A 25078-nucleotide genomic window follows, 5' to 3' on the forward strand; every position below is an offset into this window, starting at 1 on the left:
AAAACAATTCAGTGATGGACAAAATAGATGGGAGGTACAGAACGCATGAGATGTTTGTGGTTTGAGTGCATTTGGAGATGTTTATGAAATCTGAACATGAGGACGTCAGAGAGAGACTTGTGCTGGATCTCGGAGTGCGTGTGTGCATGCTTGCGCTCCTATAATTGCTCTTAGATCCCTCCACTCTTTTGTCTAAGAGCAAGATCCGTCTTTCATTTCATTTCCTCCACTTCACCACAAATTTGAGTCTGCAGCAGGGGCTAAGCGCAAATCCTCCAAAGCCGACCGTGTATGTGTGTGTGCGCAGGCATCTGAAAGCCAGCGAGACAGGAAGAGAGAGAATTCAGTCGTACTGCAGCATCTCAGAAGCATTGATATGAAATGGAGCTCTGGGACACCAACAAGGTTGTCCAAACACAGCAAAAGTCACTCACACTAATGAAAGTTCCTGCACCAAAATAAAGCACTTCCTCCTGTAAATCATCAGCACCCTTTGCAGATATAAATAAATAAATACACTAAAATGCTTCTCTCTATATATATTTATTAGTGCTGTCAAGCAATTAATAGCACCCAAAATAAAAGTTTTGTTTACATAATATATAATGTATATGTACCACATATCTATATATGCACACACACGCTCAGTTTTTATTTTTTTAAATATTTACATATATACTTTAGAGATTCACCCAATGTTCAGCAAGTGAAAAAACTGAATAAATAAACCCGACAATAATAACGTGATGTGATCAAATATAGACTTCGACAGCGATGCATGCATCACATCTCTCCGATGGGAAGAAGAAGGGAGGTTTTAGCTGCTTGATGACAGATTTCACGAAACGATTAGTAAATAAACTGCAGACCGTTATGTTTTTTTATACACGTATGAGCTGCGTGTAGTTTATTCAAACAGTGCTGCATGAGCTCGCCGTTCAAAATCCAAATCTGAGCTGAAACAGTGTTACTCATCAGCTGCTAGGTAACGTCTTCATGTGTTTTAAAATAAAATAAGAAAAGACAATACAATAATACGATGATAATAATAATAATAATAATAATAATAATAATAATAATAATAACAGCTGTATTAAAAGGCACAATATGTTGAGCATATTTAGAAGTAACAAAACATTCTGAAGTGTGCATGAAGCCTTTTTACTCTGGGGAAAAAGAAAAATTCTTCATAATTTTAAGATTTATTTTCAGAAAACACACACACACACACACACACACACACACACACAAAATAAAAAGAAATGTAGAACTGTAGAAAATGTAGAAAAGTTTTCACCACTAGAAGTCGCATTTCTTGTCTCAGTTGGTATAAGTCTTATGTTTTCCATAATTTGCCAAGGGTAATAATCATGATCTATGAATGCACTTGCACAAGAAATACTTCCGCATTTGTCCGTGTGTTGCCGTAGTATTCATAGAGGGAAAACAAAGATAGTGCGGATATTGCATCATTGATGGGCGACAATGAGCAGGGACGTGTCTTTATTTCAATCTGGAATTTCTTTGCACTTACAAATCCTAGAGAACTTTGGAGATAATGTAAGTACACAACTGCATAAAATATATAACACTGTGCAAATGGTTTTTTGATATTTTGTAACAAAAATCTGATATATTGTGCCTTTAATACATTTATCATAAAACTCATACATAGTGTCCAGATTGGTATCTGTAATATTTTTCAGTGTTTTCAAAGAATTCTCTTCTGCTCAGGCTGCATTTATTCGTACAGTAAAAAGTTTTGCTAACTTATTTATGCTATATATATATATATATATATATATATATATATATATATATACACACACACATATACATACATGCACAGACAGAAGATTCTAAAAACTTCTAAGTGCTGAATCCAGTCAAAACCAAACTGCTCTAAGTTTTCCTTCAGGAAATCAAGCGTGACAGCCTTTAAAAGGCAAACAGATTAATAACTCATCTTTTAATCGATAGCTTCAGTGTTTGGCTGCTCTCTTTTTGCACGTAGACTGAAATTGCGGTTCATCTTCTTGTAGACATAACAGAAAGTTCAAAGGTAAACAAAACTCACAGAGATGTTTTCTTAAAGTGTGTGTTGCTTGGGCTTTCTATTCCTCAGTGAGAAACAGAACGGAGGAGAGGGGATAATAAGGGACGGGTAAGAGTCAAGAAGCTAATAAGGCCAAAGGAGGATGAAACATGATGCTAACATCAAATTAACCTACTTAAGCAAGAGATGACCAAACGCTCTTCAATCCAGCCTGCAGGGTTAGATAGATAGAGAGAAATTTAATTAGAAAGAAGTGTGGAGTCATGCGACAAACCAAATCCAACCAAGTAGGTTAATTAGGAGCACTTGTTTCCTGTCTTCATGTCCTCTCTCGCACTTTACTGCATATGTGCAAATACACTCTCAAGCGCTTCATGTACATGTAAACAACTTCACAATCCAGCATCAGCAGAACACTGTTGTGCATTAAGTGTAAAATTAACAATGAATCTCACTGAACAGAGCGTGGGTGTATGGAGTGTATGCAAATAGGCAGAGGAGAAAACAATGGGCCCGATACAAGCTTAAAGACAATAGGTTTTGAGTGACAACTCCATTCTAACCAATCTCTGATGAGAATACATGCCAATTACAATGAGGTTTCTGAACACTGAGTAACAATGGCAAACAGTCTGATTAATCCACCCTGTCCATTATCTCAAACACACCAGACACAAACAAGCAGCATATTTACTCAACTCACAGCATGCGTGCAAGCAAGGTGTTTCAAAAATTGAAAGGTTACCTAACTTTGAACATAGCCAATTTAGAATTACTAAAAGCGTGCACATACTAATTAATTTAGATTAAAACTAAATATACATTAGTTTCTATTGATCAAAAAAATCTTAGCATTATGCCGAACATCTGTTTTCAACATCGATAACACTCAGAAAGGTTGCTTGGGCAGTAAATTAGCATATTAGAATTATTTCTGAAGGGTCACGTGACACCGAAAACTGAAACAACATTTTAAAATACATTAAAACTATATTATGTATGAATATTATGATATATATATATATATATATATATATATATATATATATATATATATATATATATATATATAGATAGATAGTTAAATCTACAGAATTATTGTTGTATATATTGTATATACTGTAATAAATGGTGGCTACAGCATGCTGATTATCGTACTGGTCACACAAAGATTTTAGATTTGAAGCAAGGTGGTGTAAAATCATGAAATTGAGAAGCACTAAATTTCCTGTAATCACCGAGCACTTAAATTGGGTCAAATCACATTTTATAATGTTTGTTTTCTCATGAGGTCCACTTATAACGTTAGCCAAAATGTGTGCAATTTCTCAGTGTCTCTGACCTGTGCCGTTGTGGGTCATCTTGAAGCGTTTTAGACACAGATTTACTGCAGCTTTAGTGTCAACTTTTCAGCCTTCACAGATGTGACTTGAACATGGCAAATGGCAGCATGTCTTTCACAACACATGCAGCCTGTCTCTTGCACATCGTATCACTCACTCAACAGCAAACTACGTCTCTTGAGATGTGATTTGTCATGTAGGGTCAATTTAGCAAAGTAACAGCTATGCTAGATCTTCAAGCACTAACAACAAATTTTGCACCACTATAAAGACAGAGTTCTGTCATCAATACTCATTCCCATGTCATTCCAAATACAGTCGGGAATAGAAAGATCAATTCCAATTCCACCCATCAAATCTTGTATGCGCATCTTTATTTTTTAGATGGGGAGAAGTACTGCTAAAAATTTATTTTTCTTTTAATAGTTCATCATTGCTTCAAATCACGGACATTGTACAAAGAGACACGCTACTTATTATACTTCCTCCATAGAAAGAATAATTTGGAATGGTATGCAGATCTGCAACTGAGCAAACGAAATGAGTAACAATCTGGATGAACACAGACAAAAACATACTTGATGCAAAAGTTAATAAAACTGCAAACATAAAAATGGTTTTCACATAATTTCGACCTTTTATACCTTATATACTGCAAAAGGTTTTCACATAATTTCGACCAAACTATTAGTCTTCCGAGGCCTGGAAATCAACATATACAGTCATCAATAAATAATTTAGGGTTTTCTAGCTTTTAAGGCACTCCTAAAATTGACAGAACTAGACACACATTGTGTGCATCCAAATTGTTGATCACAAAACGCTCTTGTCCTTCAACGTCTTTAAATGTATCAGTCCTTAATAACAAAAAAAGAAAAATGATTCAGTATTTTTAACAATAAGAAGTGCCCTGCCTTTCTTTCCCTTGAGATTTCAAAAACAAACAATAAGCAGAAAAGGTGCAATTAGATTTTTTGGGAGAATTTAGCATACGAGTATAAAGTGAAGATCCAACTCTTAATCAGAATCCCAAGAGATAAGGTTTTCACAAAATGTCAGAATTGTAAAAAGCCTACAAATTTGTGAAGAAATGTAAACATGCACAGCTAAAAAGCCTTGATAAGTGAGCACTGGATCACTGGATAGCAGGTGCTGGAATATTGAAAAGCAGAGAGATGAAATTAGCAAAAAGCCTGCCATTCACGGCCGGCACAAAGGAACAGACAACACAAAGCTTGTTGTTGAACACGCCTCACTCAGAATTTGAAAGTAGCACAGCCTCTTGTGACGATCAAAGTAACGCGATTCAATGTCCTCTATTTACTTTCCTAACAAACCGTCACAGGACGGTTCCACGCGAGACAACTGAATGTATGATAAGCAGCCTATTTGCAGTATCAAAGGTAGACAAAGAAGCTTTCCTGTCATAAAATCAAGTCACGTTTTCAGGAGAAAAAAAAAAAAAAAGTCAGAAATAAAATACGCATTGAGAGAATTTTGTAAGAAAGACAGTTCATGGCTCTTCAGCCCTCTTCAAGATAAGCAACATTCAAATGTTTTCACATATTTGTTCATGCGATGGTTCGGTGTGTGTTTTTGTAATTAAAAACTAACTACTAATAAAAACAAAATAGCTCCAAGCTAAGAGGTCCAAGGTCGGAGCCTTGAGGGACATTATAATAAGGCAAGCGAGGACAAGCAGGGAGAGAGAGGAGGATGGGTGTGAAGACAAGAACAGTAGCCAAATTAGAGAAATTAAGAATAGAAAGCCAAATGTCAGGTCACACATAATTAGACTGGGATGAGAGAGAGGGTGAGAAAGATGGAGAGAAGGAGTGAGGAAAAAGAAATGAGATAATCACACAACAACTCGTCATTTACAGCACCACAAAGTTGCAAGAAACAAGTCATTCATCACATATCTAGACCTCATTACAGCTTTTCAGTTTAGACAACAAAAAAAACACTAATTTAAACACTCAGAATGATACAGAATGATCCTTTCAGGCAGAGTTAGAACGAGCATAAAAATTTAGGACAAGGTGAAGTGTACACTTAGAGGTATTGCTCACAATGAAAAATCGGAATGATTTTTAATGTTTTTTTAAGTTCATCAAACAGGATTATTTTGTGAATAAAAGTCTCTTCTAACAATATACACAGTTCAAAAGTCTGGGGTCAGTAATCTTTATTCTTTCTTTTTTTCTTGAAAGAAATTAAAACTTTTATTCAGCTAGGATGTGTTAAATCGATAAGAAGTGATAGCAAATATTTATATTGTTAGATGACGTTTATATTTTGAATAAATGTTGTTGTGTTTAACTTTTTATTCAAAGAATCCTGAAAAAGGTATTGTGGTTTCCAAAAAAATATTTGAGGTGTCATGCGACACTTCAGCTTTGAATCACAGAAATAAATTAAAATCCAAATATTTTCTTTTTTCTTTGAAGAACCACGGTTTCGAACTGACTGCAATTTTAAAAGTACGTTTTTTAAAGTCTAGAAAGCAATGTAATATCTTAGAACTTTTTTTTTATAAATATTAGAACATTTTATTGGGTAGAAACTGTGAGCAAAAAATATCTTTTAAATAGATAAAGTTTTTCCATCGCTGTGGCAACTGTGGGACTGTGAGACAAAGAATGGAAATGAGAAAAAAACTGAACAGTATTTTCATTAGAGGGAATAATTAATTAGAGTGTGGTGACTGCTGATGGGGGGAGCTATTAGGGGGAGACCTGATGAAACCCTTATTAAGTGAGAGAGCGCATGCCGGGAAGCGCGGATATGGGCTGCTGTGATTGCCATCACGAGCTTGTGCCCAATCCGCCACTGCTGATTGGACACAGCTCAAGAAAATTCTTCAGAGCGGATACCGTAACAAAACACAATGAATGACTGTGCGCAGCTAGATGACTGATGTCAAGCACTTTCTGAGAAAATGCACAAAATACACCGATGTACAAGGAACGATTTTCCTGGAAATGTACACCATGGACTGGTCATTTTATTGAACGGTGAAACACTGATGGTACACAGGGAAACTTTTTGAGCAATGCTGCCAGGCAACTTTATTTAATGTTGCTGTCAACAGGCAACCAGGTGAGACACAGTATCCGCGATCGATCTAAAGTATCCAGACAGAAATTTGTTACCCGCTTTTAGTGGGAAAGCGGCCAAGCAACATTGCTTAAAAAGTTGCCCTGCAAAACTGCTCAAAAAGTTGTACTGTGTATCATCAGCCAAAGATCTGCTAACAAGAACTGCTGTGCTATATAGCACCACAGCATGTGTCTGTCTGCTTCAATTTAACACGCGCATTTTACCACCGCGCTTTTTTTCCTTAACCCGTAACTTTATTTTAATGGTCAATTAAATATAGCCATTGTAAATATGCATGCTACTTTGCATAATTGAAAGGCCTTTTAACAACAAATGTGACACAAATAGCAGATCAAAACAGCTAAGTATTTAATACAAATGGAGCAAAAGGAGAATTTAGACTGATGTTGGTAACTGAAAAGATGTGTGGAAACAGGAAATGGGAATGAAGTATGCGCAAAGACTTGTCGTCCATACAATGGTAAGCATAAGGTGGTCGTGGTAATATCATGTTATGGTCTAGCAACAATTATTAGTCAATAGAAATATTTGTAGTATGTAAATAAAGCAATATTTATAGAATTTTTCTCTAGATGAATTAAAATACCAAAAAGTTATACAATTCTCAACTTTATAACATACAATATGAAACTGAAATTTAAAGGTTAAATTTAAGAGTGTTGTTTTCATAATTAGAGTGTTTTTTAAAGATTAACTGATGTTAGATGACAGCAAAAGGTAATTAAAATGTAATAACTAAAAATGAGCAAGCACAATTAAATATTCAAAATTGAAAAAGTAAATGAATGTGTTTATTTATTGATATGGTATATTTATGCATTCCTTTTTATGTAAGAAAAAAGAAAAACAGGCAGAGAGAAAGAAGAAAGAGGACAGTTACCAAAAGCCATTGATCTTGTTAACAATGAAAGTCAAGTGTGTTGTGTGATGTATGTGAAAGAGAGCAAGAGTAAGCACCAAAACACAAACATGAAGCAATGCGGCCTGTAAACTGTTTTTAGAGAAGTGAATGTTTGATCTCTCTTGCCCTCCGCTCATGGAGGTAATGATGAAAAGGACGACAGACCGAGAGCGACAAACACACAGGACAGATATCACAAAGCAGCCCCTCTCGTTATCTGCTTTTAGGTTTGCGCGTGTCTGATCTTTCGTGGCCTCTGCTGACAGAGGTATTGATTGAGAGAGAAAGAGAAAGCAGCCCCGTCGCTCCTCCAGATGTGCTGCGAGTCTCACTGCATCTCTGTGCTGATGCAGTAACAGGTTACACACGTGTATCAGCATGTCTGTGTGTGTGTGTGTGTGTGTGTGTGTGTGTGAGTGAGTGAAACAGTGCTATCTCTGTTCTCTCCTCTAATTCAGGCTACGTTTTCCTTCTCCTGCTGCTCCTGCTGAGCTCTGACGCTTCTACATGCCCTCCCTGACCTCTGCTGGCAAGACAAATAGATTTCCCTCTACCTGCATCTAAACATACACCCATGCTAACACACGCACAGACCTTATTAGTATTGTTATTGATGTTCTGTCAACGTGGCGCCTAAAATACACTAAACCTCACAACCCTGCACACTGTTCTTAACTAAATGCATGTACAAAAGAGTGAGTGTTTGTGTGTGTGTGTGTGTGCGCTTTTGTGAGAGAGTGAAGGTAGAGAGAGGAGCAGGGAGAGAGATAAGAGAGAGAGATATAGAGAGAAATGGAAACTGAAACATGGCACAAAAAAAAAAAACAATTGCAACACACAGGAGTATTGATATAAAAATGCGAAGAGTTAGGAAATATATGATATGAATATAAATAAATGATGTGCATTAAACATTTTATAACATCAAGGTTTCCCAAGCTGGCTATGTGAAGGAACTTAAGGGAGTTTGAGAGTTTAATGAAAAGCTAATAATAAATTAAATCATAAAAATGTCAAACAATTTTAAAACGAATCAATAAAACACTTATAATCAAAATGTCAGAGAACCATGTACAACTTAATAAAAAAATAATAATAAAAATAATTATATATATATATATATATATATATATATATATATATATATATATATATACACACACACAAAATATTATAATAGCATGAATACGTTTATGCGTTTTTTTACCTTATAAACATTATTTTGGCCTTTTTAATTGTTGGTTGATGCTATAATAAAATGTATAATAAAATTAATAATAAATATAATGAAAATGCTAAATTAAAGAAAAATTACAAATCAAATTGAAGCAGCAATTGCATAAAAATAAGTAAATATACAAAACAACATTTGACCTACCTACCATAAAACCTCCGGGTAAAAGGACAGATACAACAACCATTGTACATAGCATTGTTTGACCTACATAAAAACCTGCTGATGCGACTGCGGGTCAGCTGCTCGATCGCATGTAGTTCATTAGTCTGCCTTGGACATGTAATGGTAAGAGGAGCTTATAGTCCACTCAGCTGTGCAGTTCAAAAATCACAGCAGCACTTCAACAACGTAGAAGCAAGAAACACTGCCAGAAAAACAAAAACTTGAATGTCAGCTTTTACCCCACACTGTGATAAAAATAAAAGTCTCTCTTCAGCCTTTCTCAGCTTAAACCACAAATCGCGCTCGGCTCACCTTAATGTTAAAAGTTCAGCTCATGCTGCAGTGTAGAATCTTAAGAGTTCTCAACCAGCGATGTATTTCCTGTGTCCTTTAGAACACCTTTCTTTATGCACAGATACAGGGGATCTGAAAGACTGTTGATCTTTATACGGCATCATTTTAAAACAATGACCAAAATGTGTAGCTGAGAGCCTTGGGGCGCTGTATATAAAATATGTGCATTTATTAGAAACACTGAAGATGGATGGACATTAGACCAGGCTTGACCATGCCAGGATTAGGACATTTGTGACCCTCTCTGTGAAATCAAGGCAAAAGTTTCAAAATCAAATTTTGAGATGACAAGCTTCAAATGTTGATATCAACCAATAATTTCACTATAGTTTAAATATTTGACATGACTGTCGTAAATCAATATTAAAGATATCAAGGTTACATTTTTCACAGAATGTTTTTTTTTTTTTTTTGTAGAAAATAGTACTTGGGTTAATAATACACTTGGGTTTTCATATACAGGGTCACATTTATGCAATTTTTCTTAACTTGTCTTGAGATGAAACAAAGGCACTGATATATTTTAAGATCAGCCGGTGCAAGTTTCTTTAATTTAAAACAGCTCAGACTTACACTTTAGTCTGGGACTAGGCGTTAGCCTTGTTTGTAAGAGTGCGTCATTTTAATTTTGAGAATGAATATAAAAATGCATTTTTCCAACTTAGAAAATCTACCTGCTGACTGCACACGCCCATCCTAAGTGGTTGGAAAATGTCGCAAGCTGAATTCAAACCTTGCCATCCCCGTGAGCACCAGAGCATAATGTGTTGTGAACATGCAAACAGACAGCTTCACAGCATGCTTCGTAGCTCTGTAATAAAACGAACACACAGACAAACAACAACACATTCCCTTCCCGCTCGAGTTTGATTTGAGCGGCGGCGGAGCTGTCAGCCGCGTGCCGCCGCTCTTGTGACGCTGGAGTAGAGCTGAGCTCTGACTGACAGTCAGGAGAGAGCAGACGCTTGCTGACAGGACTCCAAACAAAGGGAAGTGTCAGTTTGCTTGCGTGACATGCCGGAGGCTTACACGTGGCAAAGAAAAGCTGAAGATGAAGCACTCGTGCCAATTTAGCAGCACTGCCAGTCCTAGGAGATTTTAATCTCATCCATGAGATATCAATGAGAGGCTGTCAAAGAGATGGAAGAATATTCATCTGTGCTCACTCTCTCTCTCTCTCTCCCTCATCCACACAAACAAACTCTGTATCACAGAGATAAGAGCATTAGCCCATTGGGAAGACACCTTTTACACAGGATTACATAAATTAACGGCACATTTCATTTGACAGATTCAACGTGAAACAGACACAGACTTCAGAAGTGTTAACAAACAATAAAGCGCCAACTCCAGTCCAAAGACAGAAGGACGAAAAGTACAATGTGCTGGTGACAGCAAATTACTTCAAGTATGAAGCTTTTAAATCGCATCTGACTGATCAAATTTAGGACTTAACTTCACATGAAACGGCACACAACGTCAGTTACCAAATAAACACTCTGGGTTTTCTTTCAGCCGCAATCTTCCAAATAGCCAATTAAACATGCAGGCGGTTTTTGTTTACGTTGTGCTGGACAATCACTACTTGCACTAATGGTGTAGATGCAGCATCAAGCGAAATAAATAAATAAGTAAATAAAAAATATGATGCAATTGTAGAAATACACTGTGCATTAAGAATCAAGCTGCTCATGTGATTTCAAAACTGTGGCCCTCATGAGGCAACCCACAGCGTGTAAAATAAAAGAGCTTTTATAAGACTATTCATACAACTACCTTTATCTCAGTGGTCCTCAACCTTGACTACAAAACTACAATATTTTAATATTTAAAGGCTTTTCCAGTTTTCCGTGATTTACTGGATAAGGAGTAAATATACATTTTTTGCTTAAAATATCTACCCAGTACATTCTTTTTAGAAAAAAAAAATTCATTATATTTTTTGTTCTACATAACTTTTTTTTACAATCTAGACATCCCACTGACTCTGAAATTAAAAAAAAAATAAATAAAATTTGGAGGGCTGAATTAAAATAAGAAATATGTAGATTTTTAGTTGTTTTGGTTTATTTGCAATAAATTTAAGGCATCTTGGAAGTTTGCTGAGGCCCCTGGTTGAGAATCAGCACTTTATCTAATATGAGTTTGAACGCTTTTTCAAAATATTATCCTTTTTGTGTGCATAACCCATTTTAATGAGCAAAAACACTAATAATGAGAATTTTGACAGCAAAATGTATTCCTTTTGCATTTTGTGAACCACTGATGAAAAACTATTACAAGTTTGCAGGAATAAACGACTCATTTATCCTGTTTACGGGTGACAGGCTTATGTGACAAAACTATATTCTCTGCACGAGCATGATAAAATACTGATACAGCATCAATTACCCAACTAATGCACATTCTTTCCTTTTCATTTTGCTACATTAGTGCTAAATGCTTCCCGTCTTAAGTGAAAAATACGAAAAGGCCCAAACATGCCCATGTTGTTCCGAAAAAATCACTTTTTATTTCACACCATATCACATCTTTCAAGTTAATAAGTACAAGGACTTGAAAGCAGCATTAACCAGCATTAGGATATATACTGCAACATACGAAAATTACATTTTCTTATTAGATCATCAATTCTTTGCACACAAATGGTCTTGGACAGTATTAGCCTTCGTGCCACACACCCTTCGATATCTGAACTTGCAGGAATAATTCGATGCTAAATGGTCTCAAGTTCATCTAAAAGTGGATGTTGCTAAGTTTCTGCAAGCTGAAGGAAGAGCCAATGAGGAATCAAAGTTTCTCCTGATGCTGTAAGTTGGAGGAAACCCAAAGCTACACTGTATTTCTGGAGCTGATCTTCTCAGCATTCACATCAAAGGCAAAACAACTCATTAGAACTCTTTGAATGACTGACAGGTCTATGTGAGAACAAATGCGTTTCCATGACAACCAGTCAGTTATTGGATGACAAGGGCATCATTGACAGAAAGATTAGAGCGAACTAGAGCCAAAGGAATACACGAGTTAACAACAATCGATAGGGAGTTTCGCACAAACACACACAGACCCGATAGCACAGACAAATACAAGTCATTAACTTAACAGATTAGACCAAACATGCCCAAACGCAAACTCGGAAAAATAATGTTTAGCATTTGCTCCTTTTCTACCACTTTCACATGATGAGAATAACAACAACAAATGCATTCTTTCACTATTCCCTCTTGTTTCAGAGTCTTTATCTGCATACAAAGAGCAGCCACACACATTCACTCCCACAGACTCACATGCATACACAACACAGGCCCTCATCAGCGGTGCTTCATTAAGCTGGGTAAACAGAACATTAATGATTCATTAGAGCCAGCGCTGTTTATTAGTACACAAACCAAGACAGACAGAGCCTGTCTTGTGCCCTCGTCTCAGACATATTTTGTATAGAGACACAAACACACTCAGCACAAAGCACTTCCAGACAAACATTCTTGTAAAACAATGGAAAAGCCACTTCAGCAATAAAAGTACAACACCTGAGACCAAGTCTCGCCTAACTAGATTTTGACTATCAGCATGAAGTCTGGATTACGTTACAACTTATTTTGGCCAGTTGCCAGCTTGAAATAGGAAAGGAGCATCTGAGTAACCAGACATTTATTAAAAGGTATAGTTTACCCAAAAATGGAAATTCTGCCAATAATTACTTACTTCATGTCGTTCCAAACCTGTATGGCCTTTGTTCATCTTTGGAACACAAAAAAAGATATTTTGAGGAAATCTGAGAGCTTTCTGTCCCTACCGGAACTACCGCGTTCGAGGCTTAGAAAGATAGCTAGAACGTTGTTAAAATAGTCCATGTGACATCAGAGGTGCAACCGTGATTTTATAAAGCTACAAGAACACTTTTTGTGCACAAGGAAAACAAAATTACGTTATTCAACAATTTCCTTACTTGTGTGTCAGTTTTTGCCGTAAATTTATTTCAAATGTATTGCATCATTGCTGCTGATTCTGGAGGTGGCGATCTATATAATGATGTCACATTGACAAGTTTTACTACCTTTCTGGTAGAATGTGTCAGTTCTACTGACATCTATGGAAGGGTCAGAAAGCTCTCAGATTTGATCAAAAATATCTCGATTTCGGGTTTGGAACGACATGAGGGTGAGTAATTAATGACAGAATTTCTATTTTTTTGAGGAACTGTCCCTTAAATGTAAAGTTCAGGTATTCAAAAAGTTTTCAGTCATTTTTACAGGAAAAAATAAAAAAAGTAGTGAATCCAGCACAATTTTTTAACTTACAGATGGTCATTTGTCCAAGTCCAGGGCCCTCCTGATAAAACCTTGCACAGATTTTAGCTTAAAAAAGGCAGATTTATTTCATTAGCTAAAGAAGATTTTGGAGTTTTGTAAAAGCATACATAATCCAGAACCTGTGCGAGATGTGCTGCTTATAACACTAGCTGCAATATGCATAACCTCATCTACATATTTCCATTCATTTGATACAACCATGTTTATTGAACAGGCTTAAAAACAAAATTATCCAGATCCAGATAACTGTAAATCTAAATATATTTGCCAAAATTAAAGTTTTCAGAGAACAATTATTCTCATTTATTCTCACTAGCAAAATATTTGTATTGTTTTACATTTATGAAGTTTTGCATATAACAAACATTTTAGGATGCTTGGATATTTTTTTTACTTTAGACTGACACTTTTTGCTGTGTCAGTACATTTGTCTGAGATCAACGCGTGACTGACAGAACATTTTAAAAATATATCACAGTATTTATACATCAGGCCATTAAACTTGGATTAATATTGGCTATATGGAGACTTATAAGATGTCAGCATGATAATCACTTAAAACAAACATGAAAGATATAAATAGAAGGAAATACCTCAATAGAACTTCAACTGAAGTGTTGAAGAGATAACTTTTTTTATCTTAACCTCTGGATATGTTTGATAAGTCAAATAGAATTAGACGTTTAGGCTGGCTATCCCCAATGTAAGATTCCATAAATACTGGAAAACACATTTTCCTGCATTGACTGCAATTTAATAGTAGCCATGCGTTTTGACAAAACTGATTTTTTGCAAGCAAAACATAAACTGCAGATATTTCATAATATTATAGCATGCAATTTCCAGTGCATAAATATGCTGGGCTCACAAGAATAATACAGTCCTGAGCCTTTCAACAGCAACTTCCTGCTGGTTCATGAGCCGAGAAGTGAAAAGCAGCAGACAGGGAAAAAAAAAAAACATTTAAAAAGAAATCAGACACTGGTGCAACTTTACAATGTGATAATTGTATTTTGGCAATTTATATCAAATAAGGTATTCTTTTGGAATGCACAGCTACTTTTAAAATAGACTGGAAAATCATGCTTTCAGTTTAGATAAGCCATCCACAAGTGGCTAACTTTACCAATCCTGGACTTGTAAGCCTGACAGCACAGTCTATTGTGAGTCTCATTGGCCTATGTTGACTCATGTGGTCCCTGCTTTTGGTCAGCTGGAAATAGAGGCCCTGGCCTGTCTATACATACCTGACCTAATGCAGTGCAAATGCAGTAATATAAAACTGGACTGACAGCGCATAAAACGGAGCTGGGAAAGATTTAAAGCAGGCTTGCGTTCCAGGCCCAGCCAGAACATTTTGTGGATGAGAAAATGTCCGGAAAAAAAAAAGAGCTAATGGCCCATCTCAAGTCTGCTGAGAGTTTGTGAAAAGGTTACCACACACACCGTTAACCTCGTTCATGTGACCTTATGACAAGACACATTCTTCTGATCACGGAATATGACTTATGAGGGTGTTACACGCTCATGATGACACACACACACATTTGCACGTGTGAGCATCCATGCGAGAACACAGAGGAGCGCATTAATCATGAACGGTGTCATTAGCCTAAAATGTCCCACAATGCGAAGGCCTGCAAATGTACAGGCTAATAACACTAAAATGTCCCACAATGCAGCGGGCCTGCACATTTGCAGTCTAACACACGCACACACACACACTGTCCATTTCATCTCTTTTGATCACTTTATCGCTGCCTGGGCTCTAGTGTTAAAAAGTAAACAAGCTTTCTTCCCCGGCAATCACTGGAGACATGGCAAACAACGAATAATTAATGATTAGGGCCGGCTCGTTTTAGTAACAAGGCTTCGCTGGGACCGAATATTCAAATGAGAATTTATGACTCATCAGCAGCTTCTAATTAAGCCCGACCGTTGCATTATTTATCAGCTGTTTACCACAATCACTGAGAGTGTGTTTGTCTCTGTATATGACTGTGTTTCATGCATCTACCTAGCAAAATAATATAAAATCGTTAAGACAGTCAGTTGCTTTCATATTTATATCGCATGAATTTAATTAACTTCAATATTTACATGTTATGTAATGTTACAGTAAAAATAAAGCTCATGTTTAAGTGTGGTGGTACATTACTCAAAGCACATGAAAAACTAAATCCTGGCACAAACCGCAACACCTTTTGTTTCCTGCTAAATATATTTCATCTGAAAATGAAGCTTTCACTCACATCATTCTAAAGTTGTATGAACAATAATAATAATAATAATAAAAAAGTTTTTCTGCTCTCCAAAGACTGTACAGTATATAACATTTTATAACCTAGCCTATGTTGCTTTTATAGTGTTTTATACTCTTTGGAGATCAGCAGCTTTCCACATTCACTTTAATTTTACAAACACAACAAAAAAATCTGTATTGTGAACTAACATAAACTACCGACATTAACGAACATTAATAAATGCTATGAAAACATAATGGCCATTTTTAGTTTATGCGACAGCTAATGCACCTCTAACGATTTTTTATTATTCTATTGCTATTGATGAGAAAATTTAGTTCAGAACCATAGATGGAGACACATACATGGAGCAAAAGAGGTTTGCATTTATGAAAAAATAGGATTCTTTCATTTTGCAGTCTATAAGACCACATAATCCAAAATTAAACAGAAATTTAAGACGCATAAATCATACATATTAAGAACTATGAATGATTTTGCATTATATATCACGTGCACATGTATAATCCAAAAGAACATTATACTATATATTATTGAATACTGATTAAAAATTAATGGATTAATGATTTTATTAAGAATAAAACACGGGGTAGGTCGGTGAAACTCAATAACTGTAAAGGCCCCGCTCTCTTTAAAATGAGATTTAAAGTTAAGTGCTCCCTGCAGAAAGTTCTGATTAAAGATATATGTCGAACAAACAGCCTCTGGCATCTTTAGGTCAAAGTGCTTGAACACTAAAAGCGTATGTGAGTTTTCACATCAAATGGCGCATCACAGCTGTCTCCAAAGCTTTAAAGTCATATCAAATAACTGTTTGATTTGTGTTCAATAACTCAGTGTCAGTGTCTGATGAACATTTCATTCTTTTCATTAGCTAAAAGTTCCTCTAACCGCTATTAAAAGTGTCAGCCAATCACTCCAGCTTAGAGCTGTGGAGAAGCATTATCTCAATTAGAGAGAGGCTCAGAGTGGCATTAGACTGGGAGTGAGCTTATGAGTCCCGCATGAAGGGATAGAAACATGACTCCAGGGTCACTGCAGAGACGCTTCAGAAATCTCTCTTTATATTACGCACTGCGGGCAGAGATGAAAAAGTTATACTTGGTTTCATTTAGTTCAGGTATGGGCACATAATTAAAACACCACCACAGCACTTACATCTAAAAAGAGAGACAGAAAAAGTCATTACAATTTATAAAAGTACAATAATTAAACCAGCCTGTTCAAACCAAAAGTGATGAAATGAAATGGAGAAAAAAACAAAAAAACAAACAATATATAAAACAAATCTTCTCAGGAAAAACACTTAAATGTTAAACCTAAATAAAGTGGGAGATTTCTTTTCATTAAAACCTACCTTCCAAAAAAAAAAAAAAAAATCTATATATTTTTTATTTTCCTCTATTATATTGTAATACCATGGTGTTAAAATATAAACAAAATATACATTTTAAATCTATAATATTTTGTCTAAATCTTTTTTGGGAGATTTGCTTTTATTAAATATTACTACATTTAGTGTTCTTAAAAATTTACATTTAGCATTAGATTGTGGGCATTAGGTAAATGTAAAAACGTATGCATGCATATTTTTCTTGCAGTTATTGTGAACATTGAGAAACATTTACCAGCTAATTTTAACTTCAAAATCTTATTTTTACACAAAGCAACTAAAATACTGACAATTTTTAACAGGTTTCTCATCACCTGCAACTGGAAACAACAAAACAACAATTCCGCCTCAAAATGATATCATGGCTGAGCAAATGTTGCTGTATTGGGCTGGTCGACAAACACACAAACATGTTTTGATATCATCTCAGAGGCCTAAATCAAAACAATCTGTCTGTAATCAAACGCAAATGCAATTCTATTACGCAACCTTATTAGATCACGCCAGCAATCACATCAGCAGTTTACAATCATTTATCGGATAGCAATTCAAACTAGAAAAATATCCTCAACAAATGAAATCTCGACAAATCAGTTTAACAATCTAAAAAACAAAAAGTAAACAACAAAGATGACCTCAGCCTTAACACACACACACACGGCTTCCTCGCTTCTAAAAATACTCCGCAGTCCTCTTTTTTGGCCCCCTGAGACTGAATGAAGGAAGAGAGTATCTTCCCAAATTATCATTCTTATCAGAGCCGGTCTGGATTTCTGATGAGTCTCTCACCGAGCTCTGACACACACACACAACAAAAGACCGGAATGAGAAAGAGATGAAAAAGAAAAAGAAAGAAAAAAGCGAGAACATTATTCGTAGCCGTGAAGATGTGGAAATGTGTTAAAGCCTTAAAGCCAGCTTAGTCTCTAAGAGACTGTCATATGCTCCTTCACTCAGAGGAAAATCACTATAGAAGTCACATCTATAGCTGACACAATGTTAATCCTGTATAAAGGTGTCCTGACATCAACAAAAGCCAGGAGCAAGAAATTCTGACAAGTACAAATCACATCACAGAGTAGCATGGCGTAGCAAACCAAACCAAAAGGTTGTAGGTTCCCCAACAAAATGTTACATGAATTCTACTCTGTTCTGTAATAAGTACTTTATCACTTTCAAAGACAAGCTATTGGACAGTAGCATGCCCCAGAGAAAGTCATTATTTTGGTTTTCTTTACTTCTGTATCAAAGAATTCTCAAAGCCTCATAACAATTAAGGCTCTGTATTATTTTAACAATGTCTTTACTACCTTTATGGTACTTAAACGTAGTAGTGGCACTGCTGTCTATGCAGGGTCAGAAAACTGATTTCATCAAAAATATCTTCATTTGTGTCCCGAAGATGAATGAAGGTCTTACTAGTTTGAAATTACAAAAGGGGAGTAATGAATGGCAATGTTTTTATTTTTAGGTGAACTATGCCTTTAGGAAAATGGTGGCTAATCTGAAATTTTTCAGGAAAAACACAATTTGGATGACTTCTGAATGACTTTCACTCAGCTAAGGCCCACACCAGCGAACGATATGGTCCGTTTATTCTAAGAGCATTCTCGTATACAGCAGGATGGATTCTGATTGGTTGTCAATGTTTGTATCGTTCATCCGCCGGAGAAAAATGATATAGTTTCTCTGTGCCTTTATGGTTGTGGTGTGGACTCTGCTGTTCTTCAATATTGAGAACGATTTTTAAAATGATATCTTTATCATCATCTTTATAGTTATTATTCTTGGTTTGAATGGGCCTTTACAGAAGTTTCGTATTCAACAACAAAAAAAAAGGCTCAACCAAAACAGGTATAATATTTTGTAACCTAACGCAATGACTTTCAGACATTTAAGCACGACCTAAGTATCCAGATACATTTTGCGTTTACTGCCGCTGTGTTCAGATAAAAAGTGTCCAGTTTTATTTGAAGTAGTGCGCTGGTGTGTGGTCATTACCTCCAAAAGGCTAATTAGCTCAGGAGTCTCTGTGTGTATAACCTTGCGTGTTGGTCCCTAGGGTTTGAGGTTGTTTTAAATATCTCCCCCTTTAAAGATAATTAAGTCCTCCGCTACTGACATTAAACAATACCTTTGTCACTTTTAAAGGGCAAGATTTCCTTCTCCCAACTACTGCATTTCATACAACCATATCTCTTTCCGCTCTCTCCTTTCCTCCCACCACTCGTCCTGCTGCCTGTGTATCTCTTCCTCTCCTCCCTCTGTTCAGCCCACTAGCAAAGCAAGACATCAATCTTGTGCTGTCACAGAGTGTGTCAGGCTCTGACCCAGCTGGAGTGGAGCAGGAAAAGGCCTTGCTAATATTGAGTTAACTCATGCAGCATGAGCCGCTGCTACACACAAACACACACGTGCACACACACACACACACACTCTCCAGAGTCCTCAAAACTCATTTTAAATTGCCACTGTCTGACAGTTACATACATAGCCAACAAAACTAATATTGAATGCGTTCATGCAGGACGCACCCATTATATATAAAATCTATCAAGCAAGTAAACACTTTACCTCTGTAAAAATAATATAGCCTTTCTCCCTTCAAAGGATAACATGAAATTAAAAAATAAAAACATTATCTCTATTTCAAAGTATTGCAACATTTTACCTCAATATACTTTGTCAGAATATTTAAAATAATGATCATTTTGTTAAATTGTTCATGTTTTAGGGAAAAATGAGTTTAATATTTTTGGGGAAAAGGAGAATTAGGTTAATACATACTAATGCAAGATTATATCTGTTTGACCAAAGTCTGAACTGAACTCAGACTAGCAACAAATACAGAATTTAGAATTTAGTAAATAAAATATCAATATATAAAAACACATACATTTTTTAATTGCTAAACATAAATAACCATGATATTATTGTGTTTTTATTATTGTTAAAATAATAAAGTTACCTTACTATGCACAGTAAAAAAAAAAAAACTATCAATACTTTAACATTGCATTCTATTCAATTTGACTGTAATATAATGTAAAAATTTAGTTTTTTAATAAATTCAAATATATGAATGGATTGCTATTTAATTTTATTTTAACCACTGCTGTTTTTTTCTTTAAATTATTTACATTTTCTTTTATAACTGGATATATTTTAAGTAGTTGACTATTATCAGTATTATTTCGATTTATGTAAAACACAACTAAGGATTTTTAAAAAAAAAACAATTTAGGCTTGATTTTTACTCTGCTGAATATAAAAAAAAAACCTGAAATCGACCGTATCTCTGGAGCATGAACCGCTTTCTCGATATCTAAATTAGTCCATCCTTCTCTTTCCCTCTCTCTTTCTCTCTGTTTAGAAGTGCTCACCTTTCCCAGCTGTCCAATCAAAGGGCCTTGCTGCCGGGGGGCCCGGCTTCTGTCTAAACACCCGCTGTCGCAGAGACGACCCTGCAACCTTTGGCATCATTTTGACAGACAGCCAGGTGACTGGTTTTAATATTAATATGTCCCCCGTGCTGAGAGGAGATTCTATTTGTGTTCGGCTAAGGGAGAGCAGACGCTTTTTAAAAGTCAGGCAGCAGCCCTCAGTCCTTCACTGTCTCCTCAGGATGAACCGAACAAACATAAGCAAGAGTGAAAAAGAACTAAAGAAAAGTGTGCTCCTCACAGCTGTCAATTTATCATTCTCTCTCTCTCTTCACCTTACAGCATCTCATCCTGGTCCTGCCCTACTTCATTCTGTCTCTCGACCTCGTCATTCTTCCTTTTTCCTCCTCGCTATTATTTAAATTCTCTGTTCTCTCTCTTTTTCCCGATACCTCTCTCCGAGTGCTGGACAGGTGTCAGGCCGCTCGCACACCCTGCACAAAAAGAGTCCTACTGCACACTCACACTCAACTGCAAAGGTCACGGTAAAGTGCAAGTAAAATACCAATCCTGCATTATTCAAAGGACACCTTAGTGCTGATAGAAAAAGAGAAAAGGATTTAAAGGGAAACAAATCTATGGTCTTAGCCTGATTAACCGTGAACACCGTCTCCCTCAGAACTCCAAAAGAGCTGCGGGACACCTTGATACGAAAGACAACTACTAAGCACTGCTACAGGACTTTACAATTCTGAATGGTTGTGTCTCACAAACTAGTCAGCGTGAAAGCCATCTTCACGGTGTTTGCATGCATTCAACAGAACAGGAACACATTGGTTCAAAATCGGTTTCTCAAAAGCGTTTTTAAGCAATAATATTAATAATAATAATAATTCCCTACGGGTTACAAGAAGAGCTAACCAGTTTGTTTACTTCACCAGCCTCACGGCAGCCATAGACGCAGACATCTTTAGATAGCAAATAACTGTTCTGCTGACAGTTATACAGTATTATACACACTGGGTGATGGTTTACTCTACAGCTGCAGTAGAGCTCACATTAAACCTTCTCATTACACACAACACTGACAGCTTTAAGCCTGTTTGTTAGACATACAGCTAATATTAGTGTACTTGTAAAGATGTATTCTATAGGTCTTTAAACTAGCTTGCACAGCAAGAATGGATCGTCTTGGATTAAAATGCGCTCGCACTGGATAAATAAAGAGTGGCTCTAGAATGGATCCAATGCACTATTATGAAATGATTTCTAACCTAGTAGCTTGAGACGAGCTCATCAGCTGAACCTGTATATAGACGGCATTGGTACAGCCTCAAAGAATTACTGACAGGCACTTTGCGCTCCTCTTCAACATTCACTGACATTTCTGTTCTGCAGAGGAGCGCTGAAGTTGAACATTCTGAAACAGGAATTCTCTAAATGGATCGAAACATTTGAAAGCGTTTATGTAGGCCGTCATCTTACCTCGTATTCTTCGGACTCGATCAGCAGCTTGGCCGTTGTTATTCTGGATTCATAAGGCGGGATGTTGCTCTAAAACAAAAAGAAAACAATGGAGAATATATTAACTGAAATGTAAATTAGTTGAGGATCATAAAAAGGCTTCATGATGTGATGTGAATAAAATTATGAAACCTTTTTTCATAGGTTTTCATCATTATAGAAAAAAGGTTACTTTTTAACAGCTAACTTACAAAAACGAATTAGAAAATAAATACACTATTTAAAAAAAAAAAAAAAACCATTCAAAAGGTTTTTGTTTTTTTACAGTTTTTAATGAAAGACTCTTATGTTCACCAAGGCTACATTTATTTTTTCAAAAACACAGCGATATTATAATATTATTATTTCATTACTTCATATCCATATTATTTTAATATATTGGCAAAACTGATTTTTAAAGAGCAATTACTCCAGTCCTTGTTGTCACATAATCTGCTGCGTTTGTGTTAAGAGACATTTCTAATTATTACTGAAAACTTGCTTGATTTTTAATCAATTGTAAAAATGCACGGTCACTTTTGAGTTATATAATGCGACCTTGCCGTTTAAATGTATTTCATTTATGTTCTTTTAATGAACTTTTTTTTTTTTTACTGAATATCGTTTGTACTGCTTCTACTGGAAAAAGTCTACGAATAAAATGATAAAACTGACAAATAGTTTGAAAGATCTGCGCTCTGTAGACCACACACACACACACAAAGCATTTGTGCAGAATACTCAAAGCTGACGTTGAAGGTATTGTCAATGGTAATTGACAGTATACTACAAATGCTTTCAATAAACCTTTGACACATTTTTACTGCTTAAATTTGGACAGAAAATGCCAAACAATTCATTGTCTACTAGCAAGAAAAGGGAAAACATCTTTAGATTTGCATTTGAATAATGGTCGATTAAATAAAGAAAAGTTTTGTTTGTGACTGATTTTTTTTTTAAGGTCTCAAATCAATGGACATTTAAAAAATAAACAGCCTGAAGGCCACCTCATTTCCTGTGTTAACTGTAAATGTGTGATGCTGTATATTATACAAACACATTCTCTATACTGAATAAATGGTTTTTGTAAAGAGTTGATGAGTGCTATGAACTTGGATTACATCATGCTTTAAACAGGCACATACTCTCCTACCTGCCGCGATTTTCCAAACGTCACAAAGCAGCATCTAAATATGACAAATTTATGTCTAGTGCCAAACGTTCCCTGACATTTTAGCCAGCAGAAAAGTAAACAACTTTTATAAACTCCTTCAATGAGTCAGTTCAAGTGAGGCTTGTTGTTCTGTTGCTTCAGCCGAGCAGAGTCCTCCTTAAAAGATGATCTGCAAAAATGAATTTAAGTACACACAAACGAAAATATGTTTTCAAAGAAACTTGAAACCCGTAGCCTTAGGCAAAATAGTTTTTAAGAATAGGAAAGACTGTCAGCGGCAAAGTGTGGTCACTTGATGAAGGACTTGTGTGTGTGTGTGTGTGTGTGTGTGTGTGTGTATGCATGCATGTGGCCCCAGGGCCACCCTTGCGGCAGTCTGCCACAGCCTTGGCCTGGCGATGAGAGAAAAACGAAAACATAAAATAAGCTAGTTTGTTTCCTTTCTTCCTTATCTTTCCCAGAATAAAAACTTTTTAAGCTCAGTACTATTTTGTTCCATGCCGACAGAAAGAGTTCAAAGGAGAGGTCACGATGCATCCTATCTTTATCTCTCCAGTGCCTTTGGAACACAAACACCTGTGCTCACACCTTATTCTGGTCTTCCTCCTCCTCCATGTCATGCTCTGTGCTCGCCAGTGACTCTTCCTCTTTCTGTAGGCTAGGTAACCATGACGACACGCTCTTCTTCAGGTACTCACGCCCCTCCTGCATAAAAACATAATAACAAAGTTGAAAGAGCCTCTAGGTGTGCATACTTTCAGGAAAAAGGATATGTTGAGAAGAAGAAGGGTATGAGGAATGAGGAAGTAGAATAGGATGACAGTAGTGGGACAGGAACAGGAAGTTCTACGAGAAGAGGGGAAGTGGTATAAGATGAGAGGAAGTGAGAGAGTTAGGATAACCGGCAGTGGTATGACATGAAAGGAAGCAGTAAAAGGATAAAAGAGAGTAGAATATGTTGAGGAGAGGAAAATAGGAAGTAGGTTAAAGGGAGAGAGAAAGTAAGACGATATGATATAGATAAGATGGGATGAGAGAAAACTTATAATACAAATAATAGAATAAGATTTAAGAAACAGTGTTGTCGGGTTCTACTTCCTGTCATTGTAGTGCTCTTTCTCTATAAGATGAGGGGAAGTAACGTAGGATGAGAGGAATTCAGTAGATGGCAGTAAAGGTTTAGAGGACGTAGGTAAGGAACAAATTTTAAGGATAATAAGAGATAATGTACATCCAGCAGGTTGTTATCTCCGAATAAAGTCCGACGTAAAGCGAAGGGCTGTACTATGAGGGCTTTATTACATGGCTTCTTGTCACAAAAGTAAATAAAACCTTGATCTAAGTTGAAGTATTTGAAAGCAAAGCTTCAGTGAAGAAGCCGTTGCTAGGAAATTCAAACTAGACGGACATTTAAGGGAGGCAGTTACCCGGATGAGCCTGCGCTATTAGTTATACCGGCTGTTATCTGGGAATAACAAACCTTGGAATGTGGCAACTTACCAATCAGAATCGAGCATTTCACAAAGCCGTGTGATAAAAAGTACTAAAGTGGGTGACAGAAAGTAGAATAACAGGTAGTTGTGCGCAGAGGTAAAATACAGAATAGGATGAAAAGAAGTAGGTCAGGGTGAAAGAAAATTAGATGAGAGGATGAGAGGAAGTGGTACTGTATATGATGCATATACTGTAGAAAATAGCATGAGCAATGAGAAGTAGTATAGACTGAGAAGAAGAAGCGAAGCATGAAATAAAATGAAAAAGCAGCATAACAGGTAGTAGTACAAGAAAAAGTAGAATAGGATGAGTGGAAGTAGTAAAGGAGAAGAGAAAATAGAATAGATTGAAAGGAAGTGTGATAAAGTAAGGAAGTCA

At 36.2% G+C, this 25078-nt stretch overlaps 1 protein-coding gene across 1 annotated transcript in view; it reads right to left on the reverse strand.

Moving 5' to 3' along the window:
• si:dkey-12j5.1 (probable assembly chaperone of rpl4) overlaps positions 1 to 25078 on the reverse strand; it is a 79287-nt gene that overhangs the window by 47619 nt on the left and 6590 nt on the right. The window contains 2 exon segments of the mRNA XM_043261805.1: positions 22015 to 22083; positions 23795 to 23911. Of these exon segments, the coding sequence (XP_043117740.1) occupies positions 22015 to 22083; positions 23795 to 23911 (186 nt within the window).

This window comes from Puntigrus tetrazona, chromosome 16 (assembly GCF_018831695.1).
Source record: "Puntigrus tetrazona isolate hp1 chromosome 16, ASM1883169v1, whole genome shotgun sequence".
NCBI classification, from domain to species: domain Eukaryota; kingdom Metazoa; phylum Chordata; class Actinopteri; order Cypriniformes; family Cyprinidae; genus Puntigrus; species Puntigrus tetrazona.